The sequence below is a fragment of the Oncorhynchus mykiss genome, chromosome 1 (assembly GCF_013265735.2).
Source record: "Oncorhynchus mykiss isolate Arlee chromosome 1, USDA_OmykA_1.1, whole genome shotgun sequence".
Lineage (NCBI taxonomy): Eukaryota > Metazoa > Chordata > Actinopteri > Salmoniformes > Salmonidae > Oncorhynchus > Oncorhynchus mykiss.
This window is the reverse complement of record NC_048565.1, coordinates 31526991-31549370: the sequence shown is the minus strand read 5'-3', so window position 1 is coordinate 31549370 and position 22380 is coordinate 31526991. Positions and strand designations below refer to the sequence as shown.

Here is a 22380-nt window from a genome sequence, read left to right as displayed (position 1 = left end):
CCTAGCCTCAATTCTTGTTTTGTGATTGGTTTATATTTCTCCTAACAAATGAATGATTGGATAGTCTGAAACGGTCATACATTTTATCATACACTTCCGGCAAAATGCTATGTAGATTATAACTGTCAATGGTGTCTTATGTCGTTTCCGTCAACACATAAAACACATCAATTTAGCTAATTTTCTAAGAAGTTTAGCTTTTACCCTGAGAATTGAATTACGTAAATGTCAAAAGACAGTCGCAACGATGGACGACGGCGTGGCCAGCACCGATTCGGTATTAGAATTGGACAAGGCGGGGACGGGAGGGAGAGGTCTGGCAGCAACAGCTCAGGGTCCTCGCATGGAGGAGGAAAAAGCAGGAATACTCCAATAACCGTTGCCTTGAAGGTACTGTAACTAGCTCTATTTTCAAGTTCTACTATAATGTAACTATGACCTGCAAATTAAGACCGCGTTCAGATAGCTAGCTAGCTAATACGTTTATATTTGATGGCTAACTAACTTGGCTTGTTACTGGCTAGCCACCTTTCAATAATTCACTGAGTATACTAAACATTAGGAACACCTTCCTATTAATATTGAGCTCCCGGTCACGACTGGGGTCGAACCCCAGGCTGTAGTAGCGCCTTCGAAGGCATTTATATTTAGTCTTGACCATTCATCCTCTGAATGGCACACACATACAATCCATGTGTCAATTGTCTCAAGGCTTAAAAATCTTTCTTTAACCTGTCTCCTCCCCTTCATCTACACTGATTGAAGTGGATTTAACAAGTGACATCAATAAGGGATCATCGTTTTCACCTGGATTTACCTGGTCAGTCTATGTCATGGAAAGAGCGGGTGTTCTTTATTTATTTTTTTACACTTATTGTATAGGATGCCCTCACACAGGATGTATTGACAGGAAAATATATACTATAGAATTTGTATGTATTGGTTACAGTGACCTGCCAAAATACAGGGATGCATTGCTGATGACACCAACAGTAGTTGTTTTTTTAGGCAAAGTGGTGTTTTCAAAAAGAGAACCTGCTGTCACATGAAATCTGCTGCAGACCTCACAACGTTCATTGTGAAACTACTCATTTGGCACAAAGTTGCAGGAAGACCATGTGGTTTTGTGTTTATCTTCCAGCCTTGTATGATTCATCAACTGTCGAGTCCAATAGGATGCTGCTGAGCCTCAGCCTCTCTGGCGAGCGCAAGATTACATTAGCACACTCCTTGAGCCTGCAGTTTCACACATCACTGGCAGCGGAGGACAGGGTCTGAGAGGCAGGCCTACTGTGTGCGCACATTTAAAGTTTTAATTTTGAAGTTTTAAAGTCACATGCCCAATTACAGTGAAATGCCTGTCTTGCAAACTCAACCCAATAATACAATAATCAATAACAATGCATTACTAGAAAAAAATACAAGAGAAATAAGAAACATTAACTACACAATTAAGTAATCATACTATATACAGGAAATATTTTAGTGAGTTCCAATACCACATGACTGCGCGGTGCTGTGGCAGAGGGAGTGAAAGGGGGCAGCGATGCAGCGCTGTGAGATGACAGAAGAGGAGAGACGTTGTAAACAGATAGCAGAGGAGAGCCGGCAGGCAGAAAGGCAGCAGTGGTCTGCAGCAGGGGTGGTTGGCTACTAGCTCAGCACTGATTAGACAGCTCAATCACAATTGGAGTAGTTGACACAGCTGGGCAAGTTGCTATAGCAGTTCAAGCTACATACAGTCTATTTTGGTCCTGCTGTCGATTCACTGTCACCTTGCACAAGTGGCAATGCCGTCGAGGGGAAACAGGTTGGCTGAAGTTGGCTACAAAAGTATGTCAGGGGCGGATAAGGACGAGGAACCTGCTTACAGACTCTACTTCTATTCTGTATGTATCTTCTCATCTCTGTCTCTCTTCTCACTCTCCCACTTGCTGCATGTGTCTGTTTGTAGACCTGCTTTTAGAATGAAAACCCTACACCTGCTCCTCAGGACCGGCCCTTTCCTGTGCATATGTAGAGGCTCAGTTTATAAACCAGTTAGCATAACGCATGCTCCAAAAAACAACCTGCACCGTCTTAGTTAAAGGTTAAATAAATAAAATAGCTAAAAATAACATTCCATAGTGAAGGCCAAGTGGCAGCAGCTGATTAAGTGGATCAGGAGAGCCTTTCTGTAAGCATTGCCAGCCTCAGGCGGTACAGTATATTCACTGCTGTGATGGTAACCTAGCTTGCTATTTGTTAATTTTCAGTGGGGTTTGGCTACTCTGTTTGATGTGCAGCCTCAGTGATGTTGGTGTTTGATCCCATTGTCCTTATGCTCTTCTATAGTAATAGAATGGAGCTTATGTAAAGGATATTTTTTTGCTCACTAAAAGTAGGTCAGTTGTGAATATTCCAGAAGGACATGAAATGGTAGCAGACCAGGACACTGCTTGCTGTTTATGCATGTGTAAAAACTTAATGAGTCATATGAGCATGTAGCCTGTTCTGTCAGCATGCTATGATACTATAGTGTGGGAGTTCCACACAGAAGAGATACCATGGGCTTGATTAAAACATAGAAGTACCTCTGTATTGTCAGACACTTCATTTGGTAGATAAACGGTAATGTTAGTGTTGTTCTAATTAGTTTCTTTGAAAGGTGTCATGGAAGTCATTATTTTGTTGTAGTCTTTGTGAATGGCAGTGACATAAAACAATCTCTCATGACATGCCTCGGTTGCTATTGCGGACAGAATGCAGAGAACCTTGAGTCTGGTTCAGGTCCCGATTTTGATAAGCAAGTCCAAATTTAGGTAGTCGTTTTTATAGTCTAATTGGGTTACCAGTAGATTTAACTTTGTTATCCACCGGGAGATTATTTTGCATTTAAACTCGAAATCGTGTTGCTGTCAATCAATTATATTCTGTATGTGGAAAATATGCAAAATCTTAAAATGCGTGGAATGAAGTGCACAACAATACAGTATGATAATGTCACAATCATATTCATTTATTTTGTGCTTATAGAAAACGTAAACCTAGATGCCAGGCATTCTCAATATTTGGAAATGGCAGAGTCTTTAATTGGCATTGCAAAGTGGGACTCAGTCTGATTTATGCTCTATAAGCACTTTCTCTTGGCATTCATGCATGGGATCCTATCTAGACCATGTTGTGATGTGCCTGCTTGTCTGTCTATGTATAAGTGTTTGTGTGTGTTCGTGCACATGTGCGTTGGTGTGTGAGGAAGAGGTAAAGAGCGGAGCGAGCAAGAGATTTTGGCATCCACTCAACTTGCATGACTAACTCAATGTCACATGAGGTGCCCAGGGAGAGGCCAGAGCCCAGGGTTCAGAGACGTCTTTATTATAGCACAGTACTCTGCATTTATTTATGACAAAGCATTTGATTCCCCCATGTTAATTAAACCCATACCTATGTGTCTATGTCCTGTTACCAAGCACCATACCATCACACGCATGTGTGAAGAGCCATGTTGTCTTGTGCTGTTCAAAACATCATATGCTTTATATGACCTGTGTGGGGCAGGTCTCCTTGGCCATAAAACACTTGTGTACATTCTCTAGTGTAGCCTAGCCTACAGTATATGTAAGGAAACTATGCTGCATAGTAATGTACTATTAATCTACTGTTCTGTACAAAGCACCAGTTTCCATCCACAGCATGTTGTCAATGTTATGAACTCATCCATGGAGTCCTACAGCTGGGTTATATGCCTTCATGTTTTTTGATATTTGGTACCATTTGATGTGGTCCCCATTTTGTCTGCAGGCATCCTTTCGGCGGTCAAACAGCCATGACAAGGTGAGGAAGATTGTGGCAGAAGAGGGCCGTGCTGCGAGAAATCTCATTGCCTGGAGTGTTCCTCTGGAGAACAAAGAGGAGGAAGGTCAGTGAAAATGCACACACACACACGCTCAACTGGGCCTGATAATACTGAATGTATCAGTCTGATGTAAAAGGAATGACTGTTTTTATGTTTACAGATGCGTGTTTCTTTGAAGTAGATTCCATTATGTTTTTCACCAGATACATTTGTGTTGTCTTGGTGGGTATATAATTAATTAGATGGGCAAACCAATGTTCACCTCCAGTGGCAGGTGCTGATATTGACTTACAGTGCTTGAATCAAGCCCTTTGTCTATTTGGAACAAAGGAATCAATTAACTTAGGCACAGCAAAGGGCATTGTGGTGGGGAACGATCACGTGAGTCCAGACTCTTGGCTGTAATACAATATCTCCCTTAACAAAATTACAGCCTTTGATTCACCTCTGTTATTCTATGCATTGGCCTTCATATATTTCCCTTCCCTGAGACGACTGAATTCAAAACAGGTGTCAAGGTGATGTGTCATTTCACTGGTCCCTCGTCAGATTTAAAAGATCAATATAACTCTGATTTAATGAGCTTCACACCCTCTAGTAGTGGAGGAATGTTTAATGGGTTGACAGAAAGTCAGTTTGCTAGCTTTTAAACATGATTGATCATGATTAGGAACACACAACAATTAACCCAGTTAGTCCTTTGATTGAACACTGGCGGAATATTTCATAACTGTCTGGATGGGTTCTGCAATGGGTAACTGGACAACAAACCAGAAAGATGTTATTGGTATCACAGATTGAACCTGCTCATGCACACAGCCGTGTGGTCATTGTATCAGGGTTGTTTCCCCACACTATTTGGGAATGCTACCTACTGACAATGTTGTGCAGAGAACAGCGTGAGAGAGGAGGGAGAGAGTGCATTCTCTTCTCTCTTGCAAGGCTTTGGGTCAGTCTGTATTGTGTGTGTGTGTGTGCAGTTCTGTACTTTTATGTTTTGTTACTCCCACAGGCCATATTCCATCTTTTGAAAAACAAAGGGTGACCAGATCAATGTAAAAGCTTTTTTGTGGCTTTTTTAGGATTAATAGTTTGTTTTTCTGGAAATGAAATGTTTATTTTTTATATTTCACAGGGAAGTCCAAGACTCATACAAACGCCAATTTGAGGAATCAGAGAATTAACTCTGGACTGCATAGGAATAAGAAACAGGTGTGCATATTGTCATCTTTTAATATTAGCTTACTTACTTATTCTAATTTTGCCTCCTTTATGAAATAATAAAACCTAAAGATGAATGAAATATTTTGCTCACTGCTAGTTAAGCACATGTACCACTAGGGAGCATTGTAGACCTAGCAACATCCTATTCTTTGCCTCAACATTATGCTTTGTCTCCTCTTCTGCTGTCTCTACAGAATACAGGCCTGGACAACAAGAGCACAGCCGGGGCCTTGCTTGACAAGGGAGCAGAGAAGAGTCCCACCAAAGCCAGGCAGCCGCGCAAGGTGGACCTGCGAGCACGATACTGGGCCTTCCTCTTCGACAACCTGCGGCGGGCAGTGGATGAGATCTATGTCACCTGTGAATCTGATCAGAGTGTGGTGGAGTGTAAGGTAGGTCTCTGGACCTTAAGATGTGACCCAAAACCTAAACACCCCTACCTCAACAGGGTCCTCAACAACAAAAATAGGAACAACTGGAGGCATTGCAGAGCACCACACTTCATCAACACTAGAGGGGGATATTGAGTTGTTAACGGGGTTTTCCTTCTGCTCTCTCACATTCCACTTGTTCTCTGGTTAGTGTCAGAGGGCCTTTGAAGGCTTGCTAGTGAGAGAATTATCACAGGGCACTCTCCTGGGTTTGGCTGGAGGGAGTGGATATTAATGACATGGTGTAAACAATGTGGGTGTGTGCTGTGTGGTGTAACGGCTGTGCTAGTGGGCTTGGAATGGGGGCCGGCCGGCCTACTAAGTGGAACGATGCCTGAGTCTCTGTTTAGGCCAACTATGAATGGACATTTCTATGTACTCCGCTACTGATGGCACACTAAGTATATTGGGATTTTGATAATACACAGTAATGCTTTTGTTTACTAGGCAGAGCCTGTGGTATAATCCTACTTCAGGGCTGGCCTGCCATGTTGATCTTGGTATACACTGCTCTGCTGTATCGATCAGTCTGCCATGCAGCATTATGCTGAGCATGGTTGTGGTGACCGCGTGTGGTCAGTGCTGGAACACACTGCCCCTGCCTGTGGTCTCCATGCTGACAGTGAGGCTGTGTGAGATGTAGTCTGGCTGTTGTGTGTTCCCACCCCAGTGAAGTCTAATGAGCTGGGCTCATACCCCCTGTCCCTGTCAGTCCCACCCAGCCAGCCTCAGCCTGGCCCTAATGGACTGACTGACTCTGATAAATGATAGAATTAGCTGGAGGAGAAGCAGAGTGCTCTGATTCCACCCGGCCACAATCCCCTGGAGCAGTGTAAATCTGCACTTTGCTCTCTCACTCAAACATAAACCGCCCCTCTGCGCTCTGCCACCCACAGACACGCATCTCTGGCCTGGCATCACTTTGTACTCAGGCCTATAGATTAGTTTTGATTCTAAACCGGGGGGAGGGGTTTTCTAATCTAACATATGGATTTGTTTAAAAATTGTCATACAAAGGATTATTTTGCTATTTGATTTGAATTTTAGGACCCCTCAAAACAAATATATAAAACATTAAATTAAAGAGTTTGTTTTAAAGTGAGATATAAGAAAGATCAGGAAACAATTTCTTTAAATGTTTTTAACCCCTTATTTTAGGCACTAAACTACTTCCATATAGAGTGCATTTGGGAAGTATTCAGACCCCTTGACTTTTCCCACAAATTAAATATCACATTGACATAAGTATTCAGACCTTTTGCTCAGTACTTTGTTGAAGCACCTTTTGGCAGTGATTAGAGTCTTGACTCTTAGGGTATGATGCTACAAGTTTGGCACGCCTGTATTTGGGGAGTTTTTCAGGTCTGTTCAGAGATGTTTGATCGAGTTCAAGTCCGGGCTCTGCCTGGGCCACTCAAGGACATTCAGAGACTTGTCCCGAAACCACTTCTGTGTTGTCTTGGCTGTGTGCTTAGGGTCGTTGTCCTGTTGGAAGGTGAACCTTCACCCCAGTCTGAGGTCGTTCCTGGAGCAGGTTTTCATCAAGGATCTCTCTGTACTTTGCTCCTTTCATTGTTCCCTTGATTCTGACTAGTCTCCCAGTCCCTGCTGCTGAAACACATCCCCACAGCATGATGCTGCCACCACCATGCTTCACCTTAGGGATGGTGCCAGGTTTTCTCTAGACGTGACACTTGGCATTCAGGTCGAAGAGTTCAATCTTGTTTTCATCAGACCTGAGAATCTTGTTTCTCATGGTCAGAGTCCTATAGGTGCCCTTTGGCAAACTCAGAGTGGGCTGTCTTTCGTCCTGCCCCTGAGCAAGGCAGTTAAACCCACTGTTCACCGGGTGCCGAAGACGTGGATGTCGATTAAGGCAGCAATCTGCACCTCTGATTCAGTGGGGTTAGGTTAAATGCAGAAGACACATTTCAGTTGTACAACTGGTTTCCATCTAGCCACTCTACCATAAAGGCCAGATTGGTGGAGGGCTGCAGAGATGGTTGTCCTTCTGGAAGGTTCTCCCATTTCCACAGAGGAACTCTGGGGCTCTGTCAGAGTGACTATCGGGTTCTTAGTCACCTCACTGACCAAGGCCCTTCTCCCCCGATTGCTCAGTTTGGCCGGGTGGCCAGCTCAAACTTCTTCCATTTAAGAATAATGGAAGTCATTGTGTTCTTGTGGAACTTTAATGCTGCAGAAATGTGTTGATAGACTACCCCAGATCTGTGACTCGACACAATGATGTCTCGGAGCTCTACGGACAATTCCTGCAACCTCATTGCTTGGATTTTGCTCTGACATGCACTGTCAACTGGGTCCTTATATAGACAGGTGTGTGCCTTTCCAAATCCTGTCCAATCAATTGAATTTACCACAGGTGGACTCCAAGTTGTAGAAACATCTCAAGAATGATCAATGGAGAATAGGATGCACCTGAGCTCAACTTTTTTTTAAATAATACTTTCCGAATGCACCGTATACTTACATTAATTTTTAAACTTGCACTGGGGTACCTTCAGACAAGTCTAGTGAGGCTTGTGGGCGTCCAACATGTAACTGTTCGTGAGAGACTCGCCTTTCCATAATAGGGTCATATTAGTTTGTAGCCCAAACTGTTCTAATGCTACAGACAGAAGTTGGCAGATCGGCTGTACTGACTTCATGAGTCTTGCGACTCTTGTGGGGTTCTTAGAGCAAAACAACCGACATGTTCGTGAGAGTCTCATCTTCCATATAGGGGTAATAGTATGTAGGCCAAACCATTTTTGTGAGATGACAGATTTTCAGGATGTCTCAAAGTCTGACAAACACAGCTGTAGCTCTGTCACCTACCACTGCAGATGCGGAAGGGCGACATCGTTGGATGTGCTAGATTGAGACTCAGCCCAGATATCTTTAGTTTAAAGATACATTTTTACATTTCTGCAGGGAGTGTTATTTCAATAGTGTGCTTGTGTTTTTTGAATGAGACTAACAGACCAACAGAGACCATTCAGCACTTTCATCAACACTGGTTCATCTTTTGTGGTTCCCCCCAGCCAGTAGAGCCTGCCGCAATCTGATTCATGCTTGTATATTAGTAATGTTCACATCTCTTGAACCCACATCCCCCGGGTCTAATTGGTTCTTATCAACCATTTGTTCTGTCCGGTCCCTGATTTATGACACATCATACTACACTACCGTGCAGGGGAGGAGGCTCTGAGTTCTCTTGAACAGAGAGCTACTGTAGAAGGCATCTACTGCATCATAAAGTATGACATTGGAGAAACTTTAAGGCAAAAACAGACATAATTGGCACACAATATATTGTTAGAAACTAAAAGTGAAATTGAATTGGCTTTCACTCATCTAAACGTTTTAATTGAATTGTTACCAGAATGACCACGTTTTTACAGCTTTTTACAGTTTTTACAGCATTTGACCTCTAGTGGGTTTAGATCTTTATGCAGTCCTCAGGAAATCTTAAGTATTTATATTTAGGTGAGTAGTATTTGTGGGTAAGTGTTTTTAGTTTGTCATGAATGTAGTTTTTTTTGCCTCCCTTCAGCTGTGGTCCCTTCAAAATCAAATGAAGTCGGCAGCAGCGGAGGGCCTGGCTGAGGCTGTTAACTAACTAATCAGCAGGCCTGCTGCTGGACACATCTTTCACTGGCCTGACTTGTCTATTAACTAAAAGCACTGTGAAGCTTTAGTCTCAATTACCACTCCCTCCACACTCCCCATCAATCACCAACCAACGTCTGTTTCACTAGAGCTCTGCCTGGGCTGATTTCTGAGCAGGCAACAGACAGGCTCTAGCAGGGTTCGATACTGCAACCAAACAGTCACATTTTTAATTGTTCACTGTTTACTAGGTCACATAGTTTTTGGTTCACTATTTTTTTTTATTCAAACAGTAATGTGCAATTGACCAAAAATCGGAAGAGGCAACAACAGCACTGGAATGCCCACGGCATGTCACGGCTCGACATAGCCTAAAGGGGAGGTTTTGGAAACCCTCTGGGCCAGTCCATCATAACCGTCAGTGGCCCATTTGGGCCTGTGAAAAAAAAGGGTAATAATCCTATACACTGAACAAAAATATAAATGCAACATGTAAAGTGTTGGTCCCATGTTTCATGAGCTAAAATCAAAGGCTCAGAAATTTTCCGTATGCACAAAAAGCTTATTTCTCTCATTTTATGCACAAATTAGTTTACATCCCTGTTAGTGAGCATTTCTCCTTTGCCAAGATAATCCATCCACCTGACAGGCGTAGCATCTCAAGAAGGTGATTAAACAGCATGATCATTACACAGGTGCACCTTGTGCTGAGGACAATAAAAGGCCAATCTAAAACGTGCAGTTTTGTCACACAACACAATGCCACAGATGTTTCAAGTTGAGGGAACGTGCAATTGGAATGCTGACTGCAGGAATGTCCACCAGAGCAGATGACAGTGTTAATTTCTCTTCTGTCGTTTTTGAGATTTTGGTAAGTATGTCCAACCGGCTTCAGAACCACAGACTACATGTAACTGCGCCAGTCCAGGACTTCAACATCCGGTTTCTTCACCTGAGGGATCATCTGAGACCAGCCACCTGAAACTGTGGGTTTGCAAAACCAAATAATTTCTGCACAAACTGTCAAACAGTCTCAGGGAAGCTCATCTGGGTGCTCGGTGTCCTCACCAGGGTCTTGACCTGACTGCAGTTTGGCATCATAACTGACTTAAGTGGGAAAATGTTCACCTTCGATGGCCAATGGCACGCTGGAGAAGTGTGCTCTTCACGGATGAATCCCGGTTTCAACTGTTCCGGGCGTTGTGTGGATGAGCGTTTTGCTGATGTCAATGCTGTCAACAGAGTGCCCGTGGTGGCGGTGGGGTTATGGTATGGCAAGGCATAAACTACAGACAACAAACACAATTGCGTTTTTATAGATGGCAGTTTGAAGGCACTGAGATACCGTGACGAGATCCTGAGACCCATTGCCAGCAGATGAACGGCACGACATCACCTCATGTTTTAGCATGATAATGCACGGCTCCATGTCGCAAGGATCTGTACACAATTCCTGGAAGCTGAAGCACTCCCAGTTCTTCCATGGCCTGCATACTCACCTCACATGTGACCCATTAAGCATGTTTGGGATGCTCTGGATCGACATGTACAACAGCGCGTTCTAGTTCCCGCCAATATCCAGCAACTTTGCACAGCCATTGAGTAGGACAACATTCCACAATCAACAGCCTGATTTAACGCTATGTGAAGCAAATGGTGGTCACTCACACCAGATACTGATTTTTGAAATATGTTTATTTTTATCCATGGCCCTACCTTTTTTAAGGGGTCTGTGACCAACCGATGCATATCTGTATTCCCAGTCATATGAAATCAATAGATTAGGGCCCAATGCATTTATTTCAATTGACTGATTTCCTTATATGATCTGTAACTCACTAAAATCTTTTAAATTGTTGCATCAAAGCTCAACACTAAGCTACGGATCCTGGGACTAAACACCTCCCTCTGCAACTGGATCCTGGACTTCCTGGCAGCCCCCCCCCCCCCCCCCCCCCCCCCAGGTGGTGAGAGTAGGTAGCAACACATCTGCCACGCTGATCCTCAAATCTGGAGCTCCCCAGGGGTGCGTGCTCAGTCCCCTCCTGTACTCCCTGTTCACCCACGACAGCATGACCAGGCACGACTCCAACACCATAATTAAGTTTGCAGATGACACAACAGTGGTAGGCCTGATCACCGACAACGACGAGACAGCCTATAGGGAGGAGGTCAGAGACCTGGCCGGGTGGTGCCAGAATAACAACCTATCCCTCAACGTAACCAAGACCAAGGAGATGATTGTGGACTACAGGAAAAGGAGGTCGGAGCACGCCCCCATTCTCATTGACGGAGCTGTAGTGGAGCAGGTTGAGAGCTTCAAGTTCCTTGGTGTCCACATCAACAACAAACTAGAATGGTCCAAACACACCAAGACAGTCGTGAAGAGGGCACGACAAAGCCTATTCCCCCCCAGGAAACTAAAAAGATTTGGCATGGGTCCTGAGATCCTCAAAAGGTAGTATATGCTTACCTGGCAGAATCATGATTATTTGCATCAATCCTGTGGCAATTTGTTTTGAAAACTCCATCACAAGTGCCCTACAGAAACACAGCTAGCCAAACAAATGACTGGCTTGTGCACACCTGAATTGAAGGGTAACTAACTACGCACACAAAAAATGCAACATTTCTCATATTTTTCAAAGACCTCAAATGGTCCCCTGATGTGGTTTAGGCATTGTTGTGGACTTTGAAAAACAACACAATTGGATGTTCTGTTAAAAAGTGAGATTTTTGAGAGCAAAATCCTGTTACTGTGGTATCCTTTTGGTATGAAGTATAATTCTTTCAAAAACTGACCTGATTTTTCAGAAAAGAACACATGGCACTTTAAAAACTGCAATAAATAATGTTGCACTTGTTATTTATTTATTATTATTTAAGTCTGTCTCCTTTCCTGTTACAGTAAATCTATCAACATCAATGTAAAAATGTTAGTGTAGAATCCTGTCTAGTCTTCCCATCCTAGTATGTCCCCTCTGTTTGTTTCACTAGAGCTCTGTGTTGGGCTGAGGGGACAGCCTCTAGTCTTCACAACTGACCCTGTCAGATGACCTATAATAATTTAAAGAAATGTGACTCATTATGTAGCCTACCAGTTTGACTGCTATAAGATTTTGTATTTCGATAGCTACCTTCACAGAGGCTGGGAAATGAACAGTGGGTAGAGTTCTAGCTCCTGAACTCTGAGATTAGGTATCAGATGGACAATGAGGTGGCGTCACCAGACTCTTCCTGTGCCAGTAGCAAGAAATGATTACAAGCCAATTCAATTTGTCTTGGCCCCTCTGGTAATGTCATTGGTAATTTCAGCCCCACCTCTTGTGGTGGATCAGTGGGGCAGGGAGAAGTATTTTACTGAGCTCCTTTTGTCCTCCCTTGTTCTGGGCTGAATAGCGGGCCTCCTACCTGTGTGTGCGGGTGAGATGAGCTCCACTCACTGGGCCTGGCCCAGATAACCATCCCTCTCTGTTTTATAGAGGGGGGGGGGCACTCTCCTTCACTGGGGCTTAGCTTCCAAAGTGATATATTATATATATTATTTATTTATTTATTCTCTTGGCCTAAAATGACACCCATCTAACTGCATGTAGCTCAGGACCTGAAGCAAGGATATGCATATTCTTGATACCATTTGAAAGGAAACACTGAAGTTTGTGGAAATGTGAAATTAATGTAGGATAATATAACACATTAGATCTGGTAAAAGATAATATAAACCAAAGAACATGCATTTTCTATTTAAATACATTATCTGCTGAATGCAAGAGAGAGGATTCTAGGTGTAATTTCGATTTTGTCCACAAGATGGCAGCAGTGTGTGTGCTTAGCTTCAGACTGCTACAGTGAAGAATTACCTCACTACACAACATTTTTCATCAAGTCTGCCAGGAGTTTACCCAAATGTGCCAAATTGGTCACTTTATACATTTTCAAGTATATAACTATAGAGAACATACAAAAATGCTATGGTAATACAAATAATTACACACTCCCAGCAATGTCAGAGACAGCCGTGGGGTCAAACTGTAGAACCCAGTTCCCTACATTTTGAATGAAAAAATAGATTTTATCAAACAAAACTATGCTACATTTTATCTCTGGGACCCTCAGGATGACAAATCAGAGCAATATTACTGAATGTAAGTACATTATTTACCTTCAGTGGTGAGTGTATCAAATCAGTTGCCGTGATAAGTGTTTAGTTGTTGTGCACTATCCTCAAACATTAGTAGGGTATTTTTTTCTGTAATAGCGATTGTAAATTCGACACTGCAGTTAGATTAACAAGGATTTAAGATTTCTTGCCCATATAAGACATGTCGATGTCCCAGAAAGTTGGCTGTTGTATAAATTGTTTTCTAGTCACATTATCGCATATTGAGCAACAACCGTCGACCAAGTAGTTTCTCATTGTCCTGATATGTTTGCATTTGTTTTATTTAACTAGGCAAGTCAGTTAAGAACAAATTCTTAGTTACAATGATGACCTACCAGGGAACAGTGGGTTAACTGCCTTGTTCAGAACAACAGATTTTTATCTTGTCAGCTCGGGGATTCAATCCAGCACCCTTTCAGTTGCTGGCCCAAAGCTCTAACCACTAGGCTACCTGCCTACCCGATATGTGGATGATGGCTCCACTGAAATGTCCCCCTGTCGGTGTCTGAAAGACATGTCTTTATTTCAGGAGGTGCTGATGATGTTGGACAACTATGTGCGGGACTTTAAAGCTCTGATTGACTGGATCCAGCTGCAGGAGAAGTTGGAGAAAACAGATGCCCAGAACAGGTGATCTATCTATGCCTTGGCTCTCTTCTTTTCTCTCTCTGGCTCGCTCGCTCACTCCCTGAGGGGAACCTCTAAGTGCCATCTCTGCTCCCTGGCTTTGAGTTTCAAACACACTAGATCAATCAATAGGCTTGCCTTGGCTGTAATTCAAGGTGATCCACCCGTTTATTGGCTCCTCTTTAACACAATGACCACAACACCATTTAAATGGGTATAAAAATCCAAGCTTTTAAGTTGCCTCCCAAGTTGTACATTTAAAGTAGGCTGTTAATCGGTCAATCAACCTGCAACTTTTGTGTATGTTTCTGTTTTCCCATAAGTTGAATTGTTTTTATCTGAGATACAAATCTCCCCCTATGGTACTACAGTTTATTACAATTTTATATATATTTTTATTTTATTTGTCCTCTCTGAATCCAGACCCACGTCTTTGGCTTGGGAAGTGCGTAAGATGTCCCCAGGTCGTCATGTGATGCCCAGCCCCTCATCTGACAGGATTGTCCACTCACCTAGTGCTCGCCGCGCCCTAAACTTTGGGTAAGATTTCTCCAACTCTTTTCTGGTTTGGTTGACAGCCCTAATCTCCACTGTTTCTGATTTGAACTCAAAGTGCTTACCATCATATTAATGTAATGACTGCCAGTCATTATGAACACACACCATTATACGGCAGTCATCAAAATCCCTCCTCACTTTACTCCCCATCAGCACATTCTGGGCAGCAGAATGTTTCCTCTCAGCTATATTCTGTGTAATACAGTCAGCCATCATTACATGTTCACAGTTGGAGTAAAGGGTTCAGCAATGCTAATTTGATAAAAAATAGCATTAGAAACTTCTAATTAATAAATCAATGTGCAATATGATGTGCCAACTGGTCTGGGTTGGTAGTGGCTGCTCTGTGATCTGCTGGTAAGGGGATTGATTGCTGATGTTGAGGCATTTGTTTAATGTAATTTGTCAAGTCTCACTAGCCACGCCACAGAAACAGTGGGAGGTATAGATAAAAGTGTGGTTAAAGACTGCTGAAGCATCGGTTCAATATGTGCGGTGCCCTGTAATCGGATGCTCCAGGAAATGGGTATTGATCATTAGGGAGGTTTGTAGACCCTGAGTGTGTAGGGAGGAAAGCCTGGATCAGACACCAGCCTGGGTGAGGCAGATGGCGCTGCTCACCTTATGGTCACCTCTTATTACTCTTGCTAGAGTAGTCAGTGACGTCACAGCCATTATTTAGAACAGTGGTCACCAACCGGTCGATCTTCAATGCATTCCTAGTCTATTTATTTATCGTTATTTGTTTTGCTCTGTTGGCGGTACAGTAGGTGCACTTGATTCAGAGGCCCTGTGCACCTTAAGCAAAGTGTTGCCATTTTGAACCACTTAATTTGTTTGAGATCTGTGCACATACTGCGCTGGCCAATCGGATAGCTCAAATCACCTTGCCTATGTCTTCCATGACCCCAGCCACAGTTTGATTCTAGCCTGCCTTAGATTTCCTAACTTTTAAAATCATGACCGGAGAGAGACTGTCAAAGAATATACCAAAGCGCTGCAGTTTTTATGAGTGAGTTTATGTCCAATTTCATTCAGCACTGTCAACACTGTTTTTGTTCAACACTATTACGAAGCATAAAACGTGCTTCTCCCTACTTCCACTTGTGCTGCAGCTGCAATGAATGAGTAGCCAGGTGTATCGATAGCACTGCACTTTTATTATTAGCATCTTGTCGTGTATTTTAATATTGAGGAATATTTCACTTTCTCTGGTCATAGCAACAACATGAATTTGTGCATGAGGCAGATGCGGTGCTACTTGAATTTCGCCATCAGGTGGAAGACTGTTCCCTTTCTGGTCAGTCTCACCCGAGGAAAGGAAGTAGAGAGCAGGGACTGTGAGAGGCAGACCCTCTGCTGCTTTCTCCCTCCCTCTGCTGAGACTAAAAACTGTAAACTTCAGTGCGTTCAAGACAACTGGGAACACTGGAAGAAAAAAAACTAGCTCCCTCCGGGGAAAAATCGTATTAAACGGTCATCCAACTTGGAAACTCTATCCTTCTAGAATGTAACATTAATGTCATGTAAAATTATTTTTTTTAAAGTCATGTTAAAAAAATACATCTGAGTGGTGGATCGATGCTTGCTTTTTGACTGCGAAAGTGATCTTGAAGGTTGGTGACCACTGGTTTAAACTGTACTGTTGGACCGGCAGTTGTGTAGAGGAGAAGCTGTCTATTAAAACAAATAATTTATACTGATCTCTGTGGTGAAATGCTTCTGTGTATCTTGACATTGTGCTCATCTGGTTTTGAGTGATTTGTGTTCATCTCTCCAGTGGTCCTCCACCCACACTGGCCGTAGCTCGTCTGTCCCACACGGGCCCCAGCTGGGCTGACCGGGTCAAGTCCTCCCAGTCCCTTCCTGTCCCCAGCCAAGTCAACAACTATCCCGCAGAGAAACCAGGTAAGCATGAAATTTAGAGGGTGCACTATATGATCCTTACATGGTTTCGTGGTCTTTTTATCATCAGTGCATGTAAACCCCTCAGGGTGTGTATCCTCTTATGATTGATGTTTGCGGAGCAACACTTCTAATGAGTGTGTGTGTCCTTCACTGTGTCCAGGTAAGAAGGACTCTGAGGGCTGGGAGACAGTACAGCGTGGGCGTCCGGCACGGCCTCGCTCTGCCGCCATCGTAGCGAAGGTCAGCCCGGTGCTGGCCCACATCAGCCCTAAAGATGATATCAATAAGGAGAACCAGCAGCCCCCTGGCAGGCCCTGCCCCCTGGACAAAGACGAGGCTCAGTGTGAACAACCAATCCCTGAGGAGCCCGACCCCCTGGAGGAGATGACAGGAGACTTAGAGAAGGGTCACATGATGGAGGTGGGGATGGGGGTTAAAATAATTTTACAATTCGAATAGTGGCATGTATTTTTGTCGGATAACATGTTTTTTTTTCATGTACGTAGCTACGTTTTTAAAACTGAGCACTGCTGCGTGAGGGAGAGAGGCTGGCACACTTTCAGACCCTTCTTCTCTAATGCTGCAGCTTCGAAGGGCTGTGTGTGTAGCGAGGAGACTGAGTGAGAGCGACAGAGATGGCAAGGAAACTCGGTTACAGCCAAGACTAGCTAACTTGTAGCAGCCACAATGTTATTTATCATCCTGTAAAACAGTGCCTGTCTTGACTGTAGTAGCATAGAGAAGCTAGCTAGGCTAATTGAGGCCACAAGCTGTGCTTTCTCCCCAACCCCATTCAGATAAAACAACAGCCTACCTGTTGGTTGCTCGTTGTATCCTACTCCTTCAGCTGTTATTTACAAAAATACATAGGTGCACGATATCTAAGGAAGTCTCGGTTTTGCTTGCCTGAGGTAGAGTATTTCATGATAAGCTGTAGAACACACTATCTACCTAGAGAGTTTTCATCTGTATTTTTCGTAGCTGTCTGTCTACATACCACCACAGACTGATGCTGGCAATAAGACCGCACTGAATGAGCTGTATTTCGCCGTAAGCAAACAGGAAAACCGCTCACCCAGAGGCGGTGCTCCTAGTAGCCGGGGACTTTAATGCAGGGAAACTTAAATCCGTCTTACCAAATTTCTATCAGCATGTTAAATGTGCAACCAGAGGCGAAAAAAAACTCTGGACCACTTTTACTCCACACACAGAGATGCGTACAGAGCTCACCATCTATTTAGCAAATCTGACCATAATTCTATCCTCCTGATTGTTGCTTACAAGCAAAAATGTAAAGCAGGATGCACCAGTGATTCGATCAATAAAAAGTGGTCAGATGATGCAGATGCTAAGCTACAGGACTGTTTTGTTAGCACAGACCTGGAATATGTTCCGGGATTCCTCTGATTGCATTGAGGAGTACACCACATCAGTCATTGGCTTCATCAATAAGTGCATCGACGACGTCGTCCCCACTGTGACCGTACGTAATACCCCAACCAGAAGCTATGGATTACAGGCAACATTCGCACTGAGGGCAGAGCTGCTGCTTTCAAGGAGCGGGACTCTAACCCCAGTTGCAGAGGCAGGTGTTTATAAGAAATCCTGCAATGCCCTCCGACGAACCATCAAACAGGCAAAGCGTCAATACAGGACTCGAATCGTACTACACCGGCGCTGATGCTTGTCGGATGTGGCAGGGCTTGCAATCCATTACAGACTACAAAGGGAAGCACAGTCGAAGTCTGCCCAGTGACACGAGCTAAACTACTTCTACGCTCGCTTTGAGGCAAATAGCACTGAAACATGCATGAGAGCACTAGCTGTTCTGGAAGACTATGTGATCACACTCTCCACAGCCAATGTGAGTAAGACCTTTAACATGGTCAACATTCACGAGGCTGCAGGGCCGGATGGATTACCAGGATGTGTACTGCATGCATGCGCTGACCAACTGGCAAGTGTCTTCATTGACATTTTCAACATCTCCCTGTCCGAATCTGTAATACCAACATGTTTTAAGCAGACCACCACAGTCCCTGTGCCCAAGAGCACTAAGGTAACCTGCCAAAATGACTACCGACCCATTGCACTCACGTCTGTAGCCATGAAATGCTTTGGAATGCTGGTCATGGCTCACCACAACACCATTGTCCCAGAAACCCTAGACCCACTCCAATTTCCATACAGATCCACAGATGATGCACTCTCTAGTGAACTCCACACTGCCCTTTCCCACCTGGGCAAAAGGAACACCTTTGTGAGAATGCTATTCATTGACTACAGCTCAGCGTTCAACACCATAGTGCCCTCAAAGCTCATCACTAAGCTAAGGACCCTGGGACTAAACACCTCCCTCTGCAACTGGATCCTGGACTTCCTGACGGGCTGCCCCCAGGTGGTAAGGGTAGGTAACAACACATCCGCCACACTGATCCTCAACACGGGCCCCTCAGGTGCGTGTTCAGTCCCCTCCTGTACTCCCTGTTCACTCATGGATGCATGGCCAAGCACGACTCCAACACCATCATTAAGTTTGCCGATGACACAACAGTGGTAGGCCTGATCACCGACAACGATGAGAAAGCCTATAGGGAGGAGGTCAGAGACCTGGCCGTGTGGTGCCAGACAACCTCTCCCTCAATGTGATCAAGACAAAGGAGATGATTGTGGACTACAGGAAAAGGAGGACTGAGCACGCCAGTAGTGTAGTGGAGCAGGTTGAGAGCTTCAAGGTCCTTGGTGTCCACATCACCAACAAACTAACATAGTCGAAGCACACCAAGATAGTCGTGAACAGGGCACAACAGAATTGTCAGACTCCAGCCTCATAGACTGTTTTCTCTGCTACTGCACTGCAAGCAGTACTGGAGCGCCAAGTCTAGGTCCAAGAGGCTTCTAAACAGATTCTACCCCCAAGCCATAAGACTCCTAAACATCTAATAAAATGGCCACCCAGACTATTTGCATTGCCCCCCCTCCCTCTTTTACACCGTTGCTACTCTCTGTTGTTATCATCTATGGATAGTCACGTTAATTACTCTTCCTACATGTACATATTACCTCAACTAACCGGTGCCGCTGCACATTGACTCTGTACCGGTACCCCCTTGTATATAGTCTCGCTATTGTTATTTTAGTGCTGCTCTTTAATTACTTGTTACTTTTATTTCTTATTCATATTTTTTTTTAACTGCATTGTTGGCTAGGGGCTCATAAGTAAGCATTTCACTGTAAGGTCTACCTACACATGTTGTATTCGGCACATGTGACTAATAAAATTGCATTTGATTCTCATTTCGCTAACTTTTAATTCTGTAATTGTATTCCATCTTGCACTGCGTTAGTGAACTCTCACTCCACTTGCTACACATTTAGCCTTTTTGCCACTTTGATTGGCCAACATAAGCTACACACGTGATGGCTAGCGGTCTTTTTATGGGGAGCACTGTGCATCCAAATTCTATTGAAGAGTTTGTTTTATTAAATTAATCATTTGAAATGTCATGATATGTCCTTGTCTAAGAATGTCACATTGATGTTTAAATTTAATTTAGAAAAAGCCTTTTCAGTCAAATCAGGTAAAGAAAAATGTATTTGCAAAAATGAATACTCACACAAGTATTCTAATACTAACGTCTGTTCGGATATTCAAATAACCGTGCACATCCCTAGTACTGAGCCCTGAAGTCACTCACCCTCCCAGCAGTCCCCAGCTATCAATTATTCAGGACGACAGGAGACGTGGAGCAGAGTAACACAAGACCGTTTTATCACTTACATTGTTTTGGTTTTGGGCTCCACATTATTCATAGACAACCTTTCCAGACAGGGCATATCAGTTTTAACACAATTGCTCGTACACTGACACTTCAGAAGCAGAAATATGCTATTTTCCCTCTCATTAAATAAATACTCATTGCCTCGGAACACACTGGGTATGGGTGTATTCTAGGCATTGCTTATTTGAAATACACATTTCATGTATTTCCACATTGTGTTTATTTGATGTTTTGATGAGAATTGAATGGTTAGGGCATGTTATTGCCAACCTCCTTGCATGATGTGTGTTTTCAGCTGTGTTAATCGTTTTGTTTTTGTTTTACTGCTCTCATGAAATGCTTGGAATATGCATGTCTTGAATGGTGTGTGTGTGATTGTGTTGGTACAGCCCCCATCAGACAGTGCGCAAGACTCGGGGCAGTGTGTCAACGCACCCTGTGAGGACGCGCCTCCCCCCATACCAGCCCCTACCCTTTACCTTACCCAGGACCCAGACCCTACGATATTCCCAGCCTTATCCCTACCAGTCCCTGCCCTAGCTCTCCCTCCATCCCTAGACCCAGCCCAGACGGATGGGCCCTGTGCTCTGGGGGACAAGGGGACTGCGGGGGGCACGTCACAGGGCATGGCAACATCTGCTCCAGGACCGGCTGAGGCTCCCATGGCAGCGGTGAAACTGGAGAGTGTGCTGGACCCCAAAGAGCTTTCCACTGTGAGTGCTGAGAGATGGAGGAGCAGAGGGAGGGGAGGGCTCAGGGCAGGGGGTCATGGATCCCCCATGGACCTTCAGCGCCTAAACAAAGTCAATCTACAGAGCCTCCAGCCACAATGTGCTAACATGACAGGCAGCACAGCCCCCTCAGAAAAGCCCCGTGCCAGGTAGGCAGGACAGTTTGTGTGGGGGTGTTGGTGGTTGGCTGTGAGAGGATGTCCATGGGGCTCTTGTTGTGAGAGCTCAGAAAACAGTGTCTGTCATGCTTGTTGCTGGTACTCCTGAAGTGGCTGGCCCAGTTGTTATGCTGTGTTGAGGAAGTGGCCACTAATCAAAACGACTGTGCTTTGAGCTGAAATGGTGCGAACCTGTGACAGGGTATCCAGTTCAGGGACAGGTTCAGCCCAAAGGGCCAGGGATCATGGCATGTTTACAATGGCTGTGTCAGGTATTAGTTTGTTTTCTGTCTCCATTGTGCATTAAGTGATCAGCAACCGTCCTGTGTCAGGTTTATTACTGCCTCATTTGGCATCATAAGTAGTCTCTGGAGTTAATTGAGGAGAACCTCCTTCACTAGCAGGGCTACTGTCATAGATACCTCCACAGCACCTTAACCTCTTCTGAAGGCCATTCATTATACCTAGAGATGGAGGGCTTCTAAATGGTCTACAGGGAAGTTATCTAAGCTCAGATCAAACACAGGCAGACCTGGTCTTAGTGCTGGGCCGGGCCAGACGCCTCTGTGGGTGGCTCAGATAAGCCCAGTGCTGTTTAGACTGCACTGCAGGCCCCTAGTTAGAGAGAAACTGCCTCAGTGGTGAGAGAAACCTCTCCCTCATTAAGTTAGACTGGAGCTCTGGCCTCTCTGGACTGGAGTGCTGTTAACTGTCTGTCCTCCCTGATAGTGATTGGACGGCAAGTAGCCTAGAGGTTAAGAGTGTAACTGAAAGGTTGCTGAGTCGAATCCCCGATCCGACAAGGTGAAAAACCTGTCTGTGCTGTTGAGCAAGGCACTTAACCCTAAATGCTCCTCTAAGTCACTCTAAATAAGAGCGTTTTCAAATTTACTAAAATGTAAATGTAATTTGTGACTAAGGAAAGGCAGTTGGTCAAGTTCATGTTGTATGTGTAAAGACTAATAGAAATGGAGACATTTTGAGCTCCATCAGGCTGTTTAGACTCATCTAGTAAGTATTTATTCCTACACCATGTCAGTGAATTGGTCCCATGGTTGTGCCTCCTTCCACCATCTCGTCATTCTCACAGGGAACTTGTTCTGCATGACTCCTGAATGCTTCCTCACCTGTGATCTTGTGATTGATCGTGTGGTGTGGTTTGTGCTTTTGGGTTTGATGTTCTTTTCTGTTTGTACATGTTATGATACTAAGGGTCTTGGGAACTTTTCTAAATAGTACCTTTAGAGCTGTATGAAATTAAGAGTCATTGTTCTTGAATATAAAATTCATGGAATCTTTTAAGTTGATCACACCAAGCCCACCAGTATATACATGTAATAACATATTTCACAATC

The 22380-nt window shown here is 44.1% G+C and overlaps 1 protein-coding gene across 5 annotated transcripts in view; it reads left to right on the top strand.

The window, feature by feature from the left end:
- The first annotated feature begins 82 nt into the window (after nucleotides 1-82).
- LOC110521059 (S phase cyclin A-associated protein in the endoplasmic reticulum) overlaps nucleotides 83-22380 on the top strand; it is an 88020-nt gene continuing 65722 nt past the window's right edge. For 2 of the 5 annotated variants that reach the window (XM_021598492.2, XM_021598486.2), the window contains exons 1-9: nucleotides 83-390; nucleotides 3781-3898; nucleotides 4971-5047; nucleotides 5254-5451; nucleotides 13791-13891; nucleotides 14312-14428; nucleotides 16227-16354; nucleotides 16515-16774; nucleotides 20526-20849. In XM_021598492.2, the coding sequence (XP_021454167.2) occupies nucleotides 226-390; nucleotides 3781-3898; nucleotides 4971-5047; nucleotides 5254-5451; nucleotides 13791-13891; nucleotides 14312-14428; nucleotides 16227-16354; nucleotides 16515-16774; nucleotides 20526-20849 (1488 nt within the window). In that variant the 5' untranslated portion in view covers nucleotides 83-225. Of the gene's footprint in view, nucleotides 391-1600; nucleotides 1890-3780; nucleotides 3899-4970; nucleotides 5048-5253; nucleotides 5452-13790; nucleotides 13892-14311; nucleotides 14429-16226; nucleotides 16355-16514; nucleotides 16775-20525; nucleotides 20850-22380 lie in introns of those variants that run through there. The other 3 variants (XM_021598498.2, XM_021598504.2, XM_021598509.2) reach the window with 3 other exon arrangements.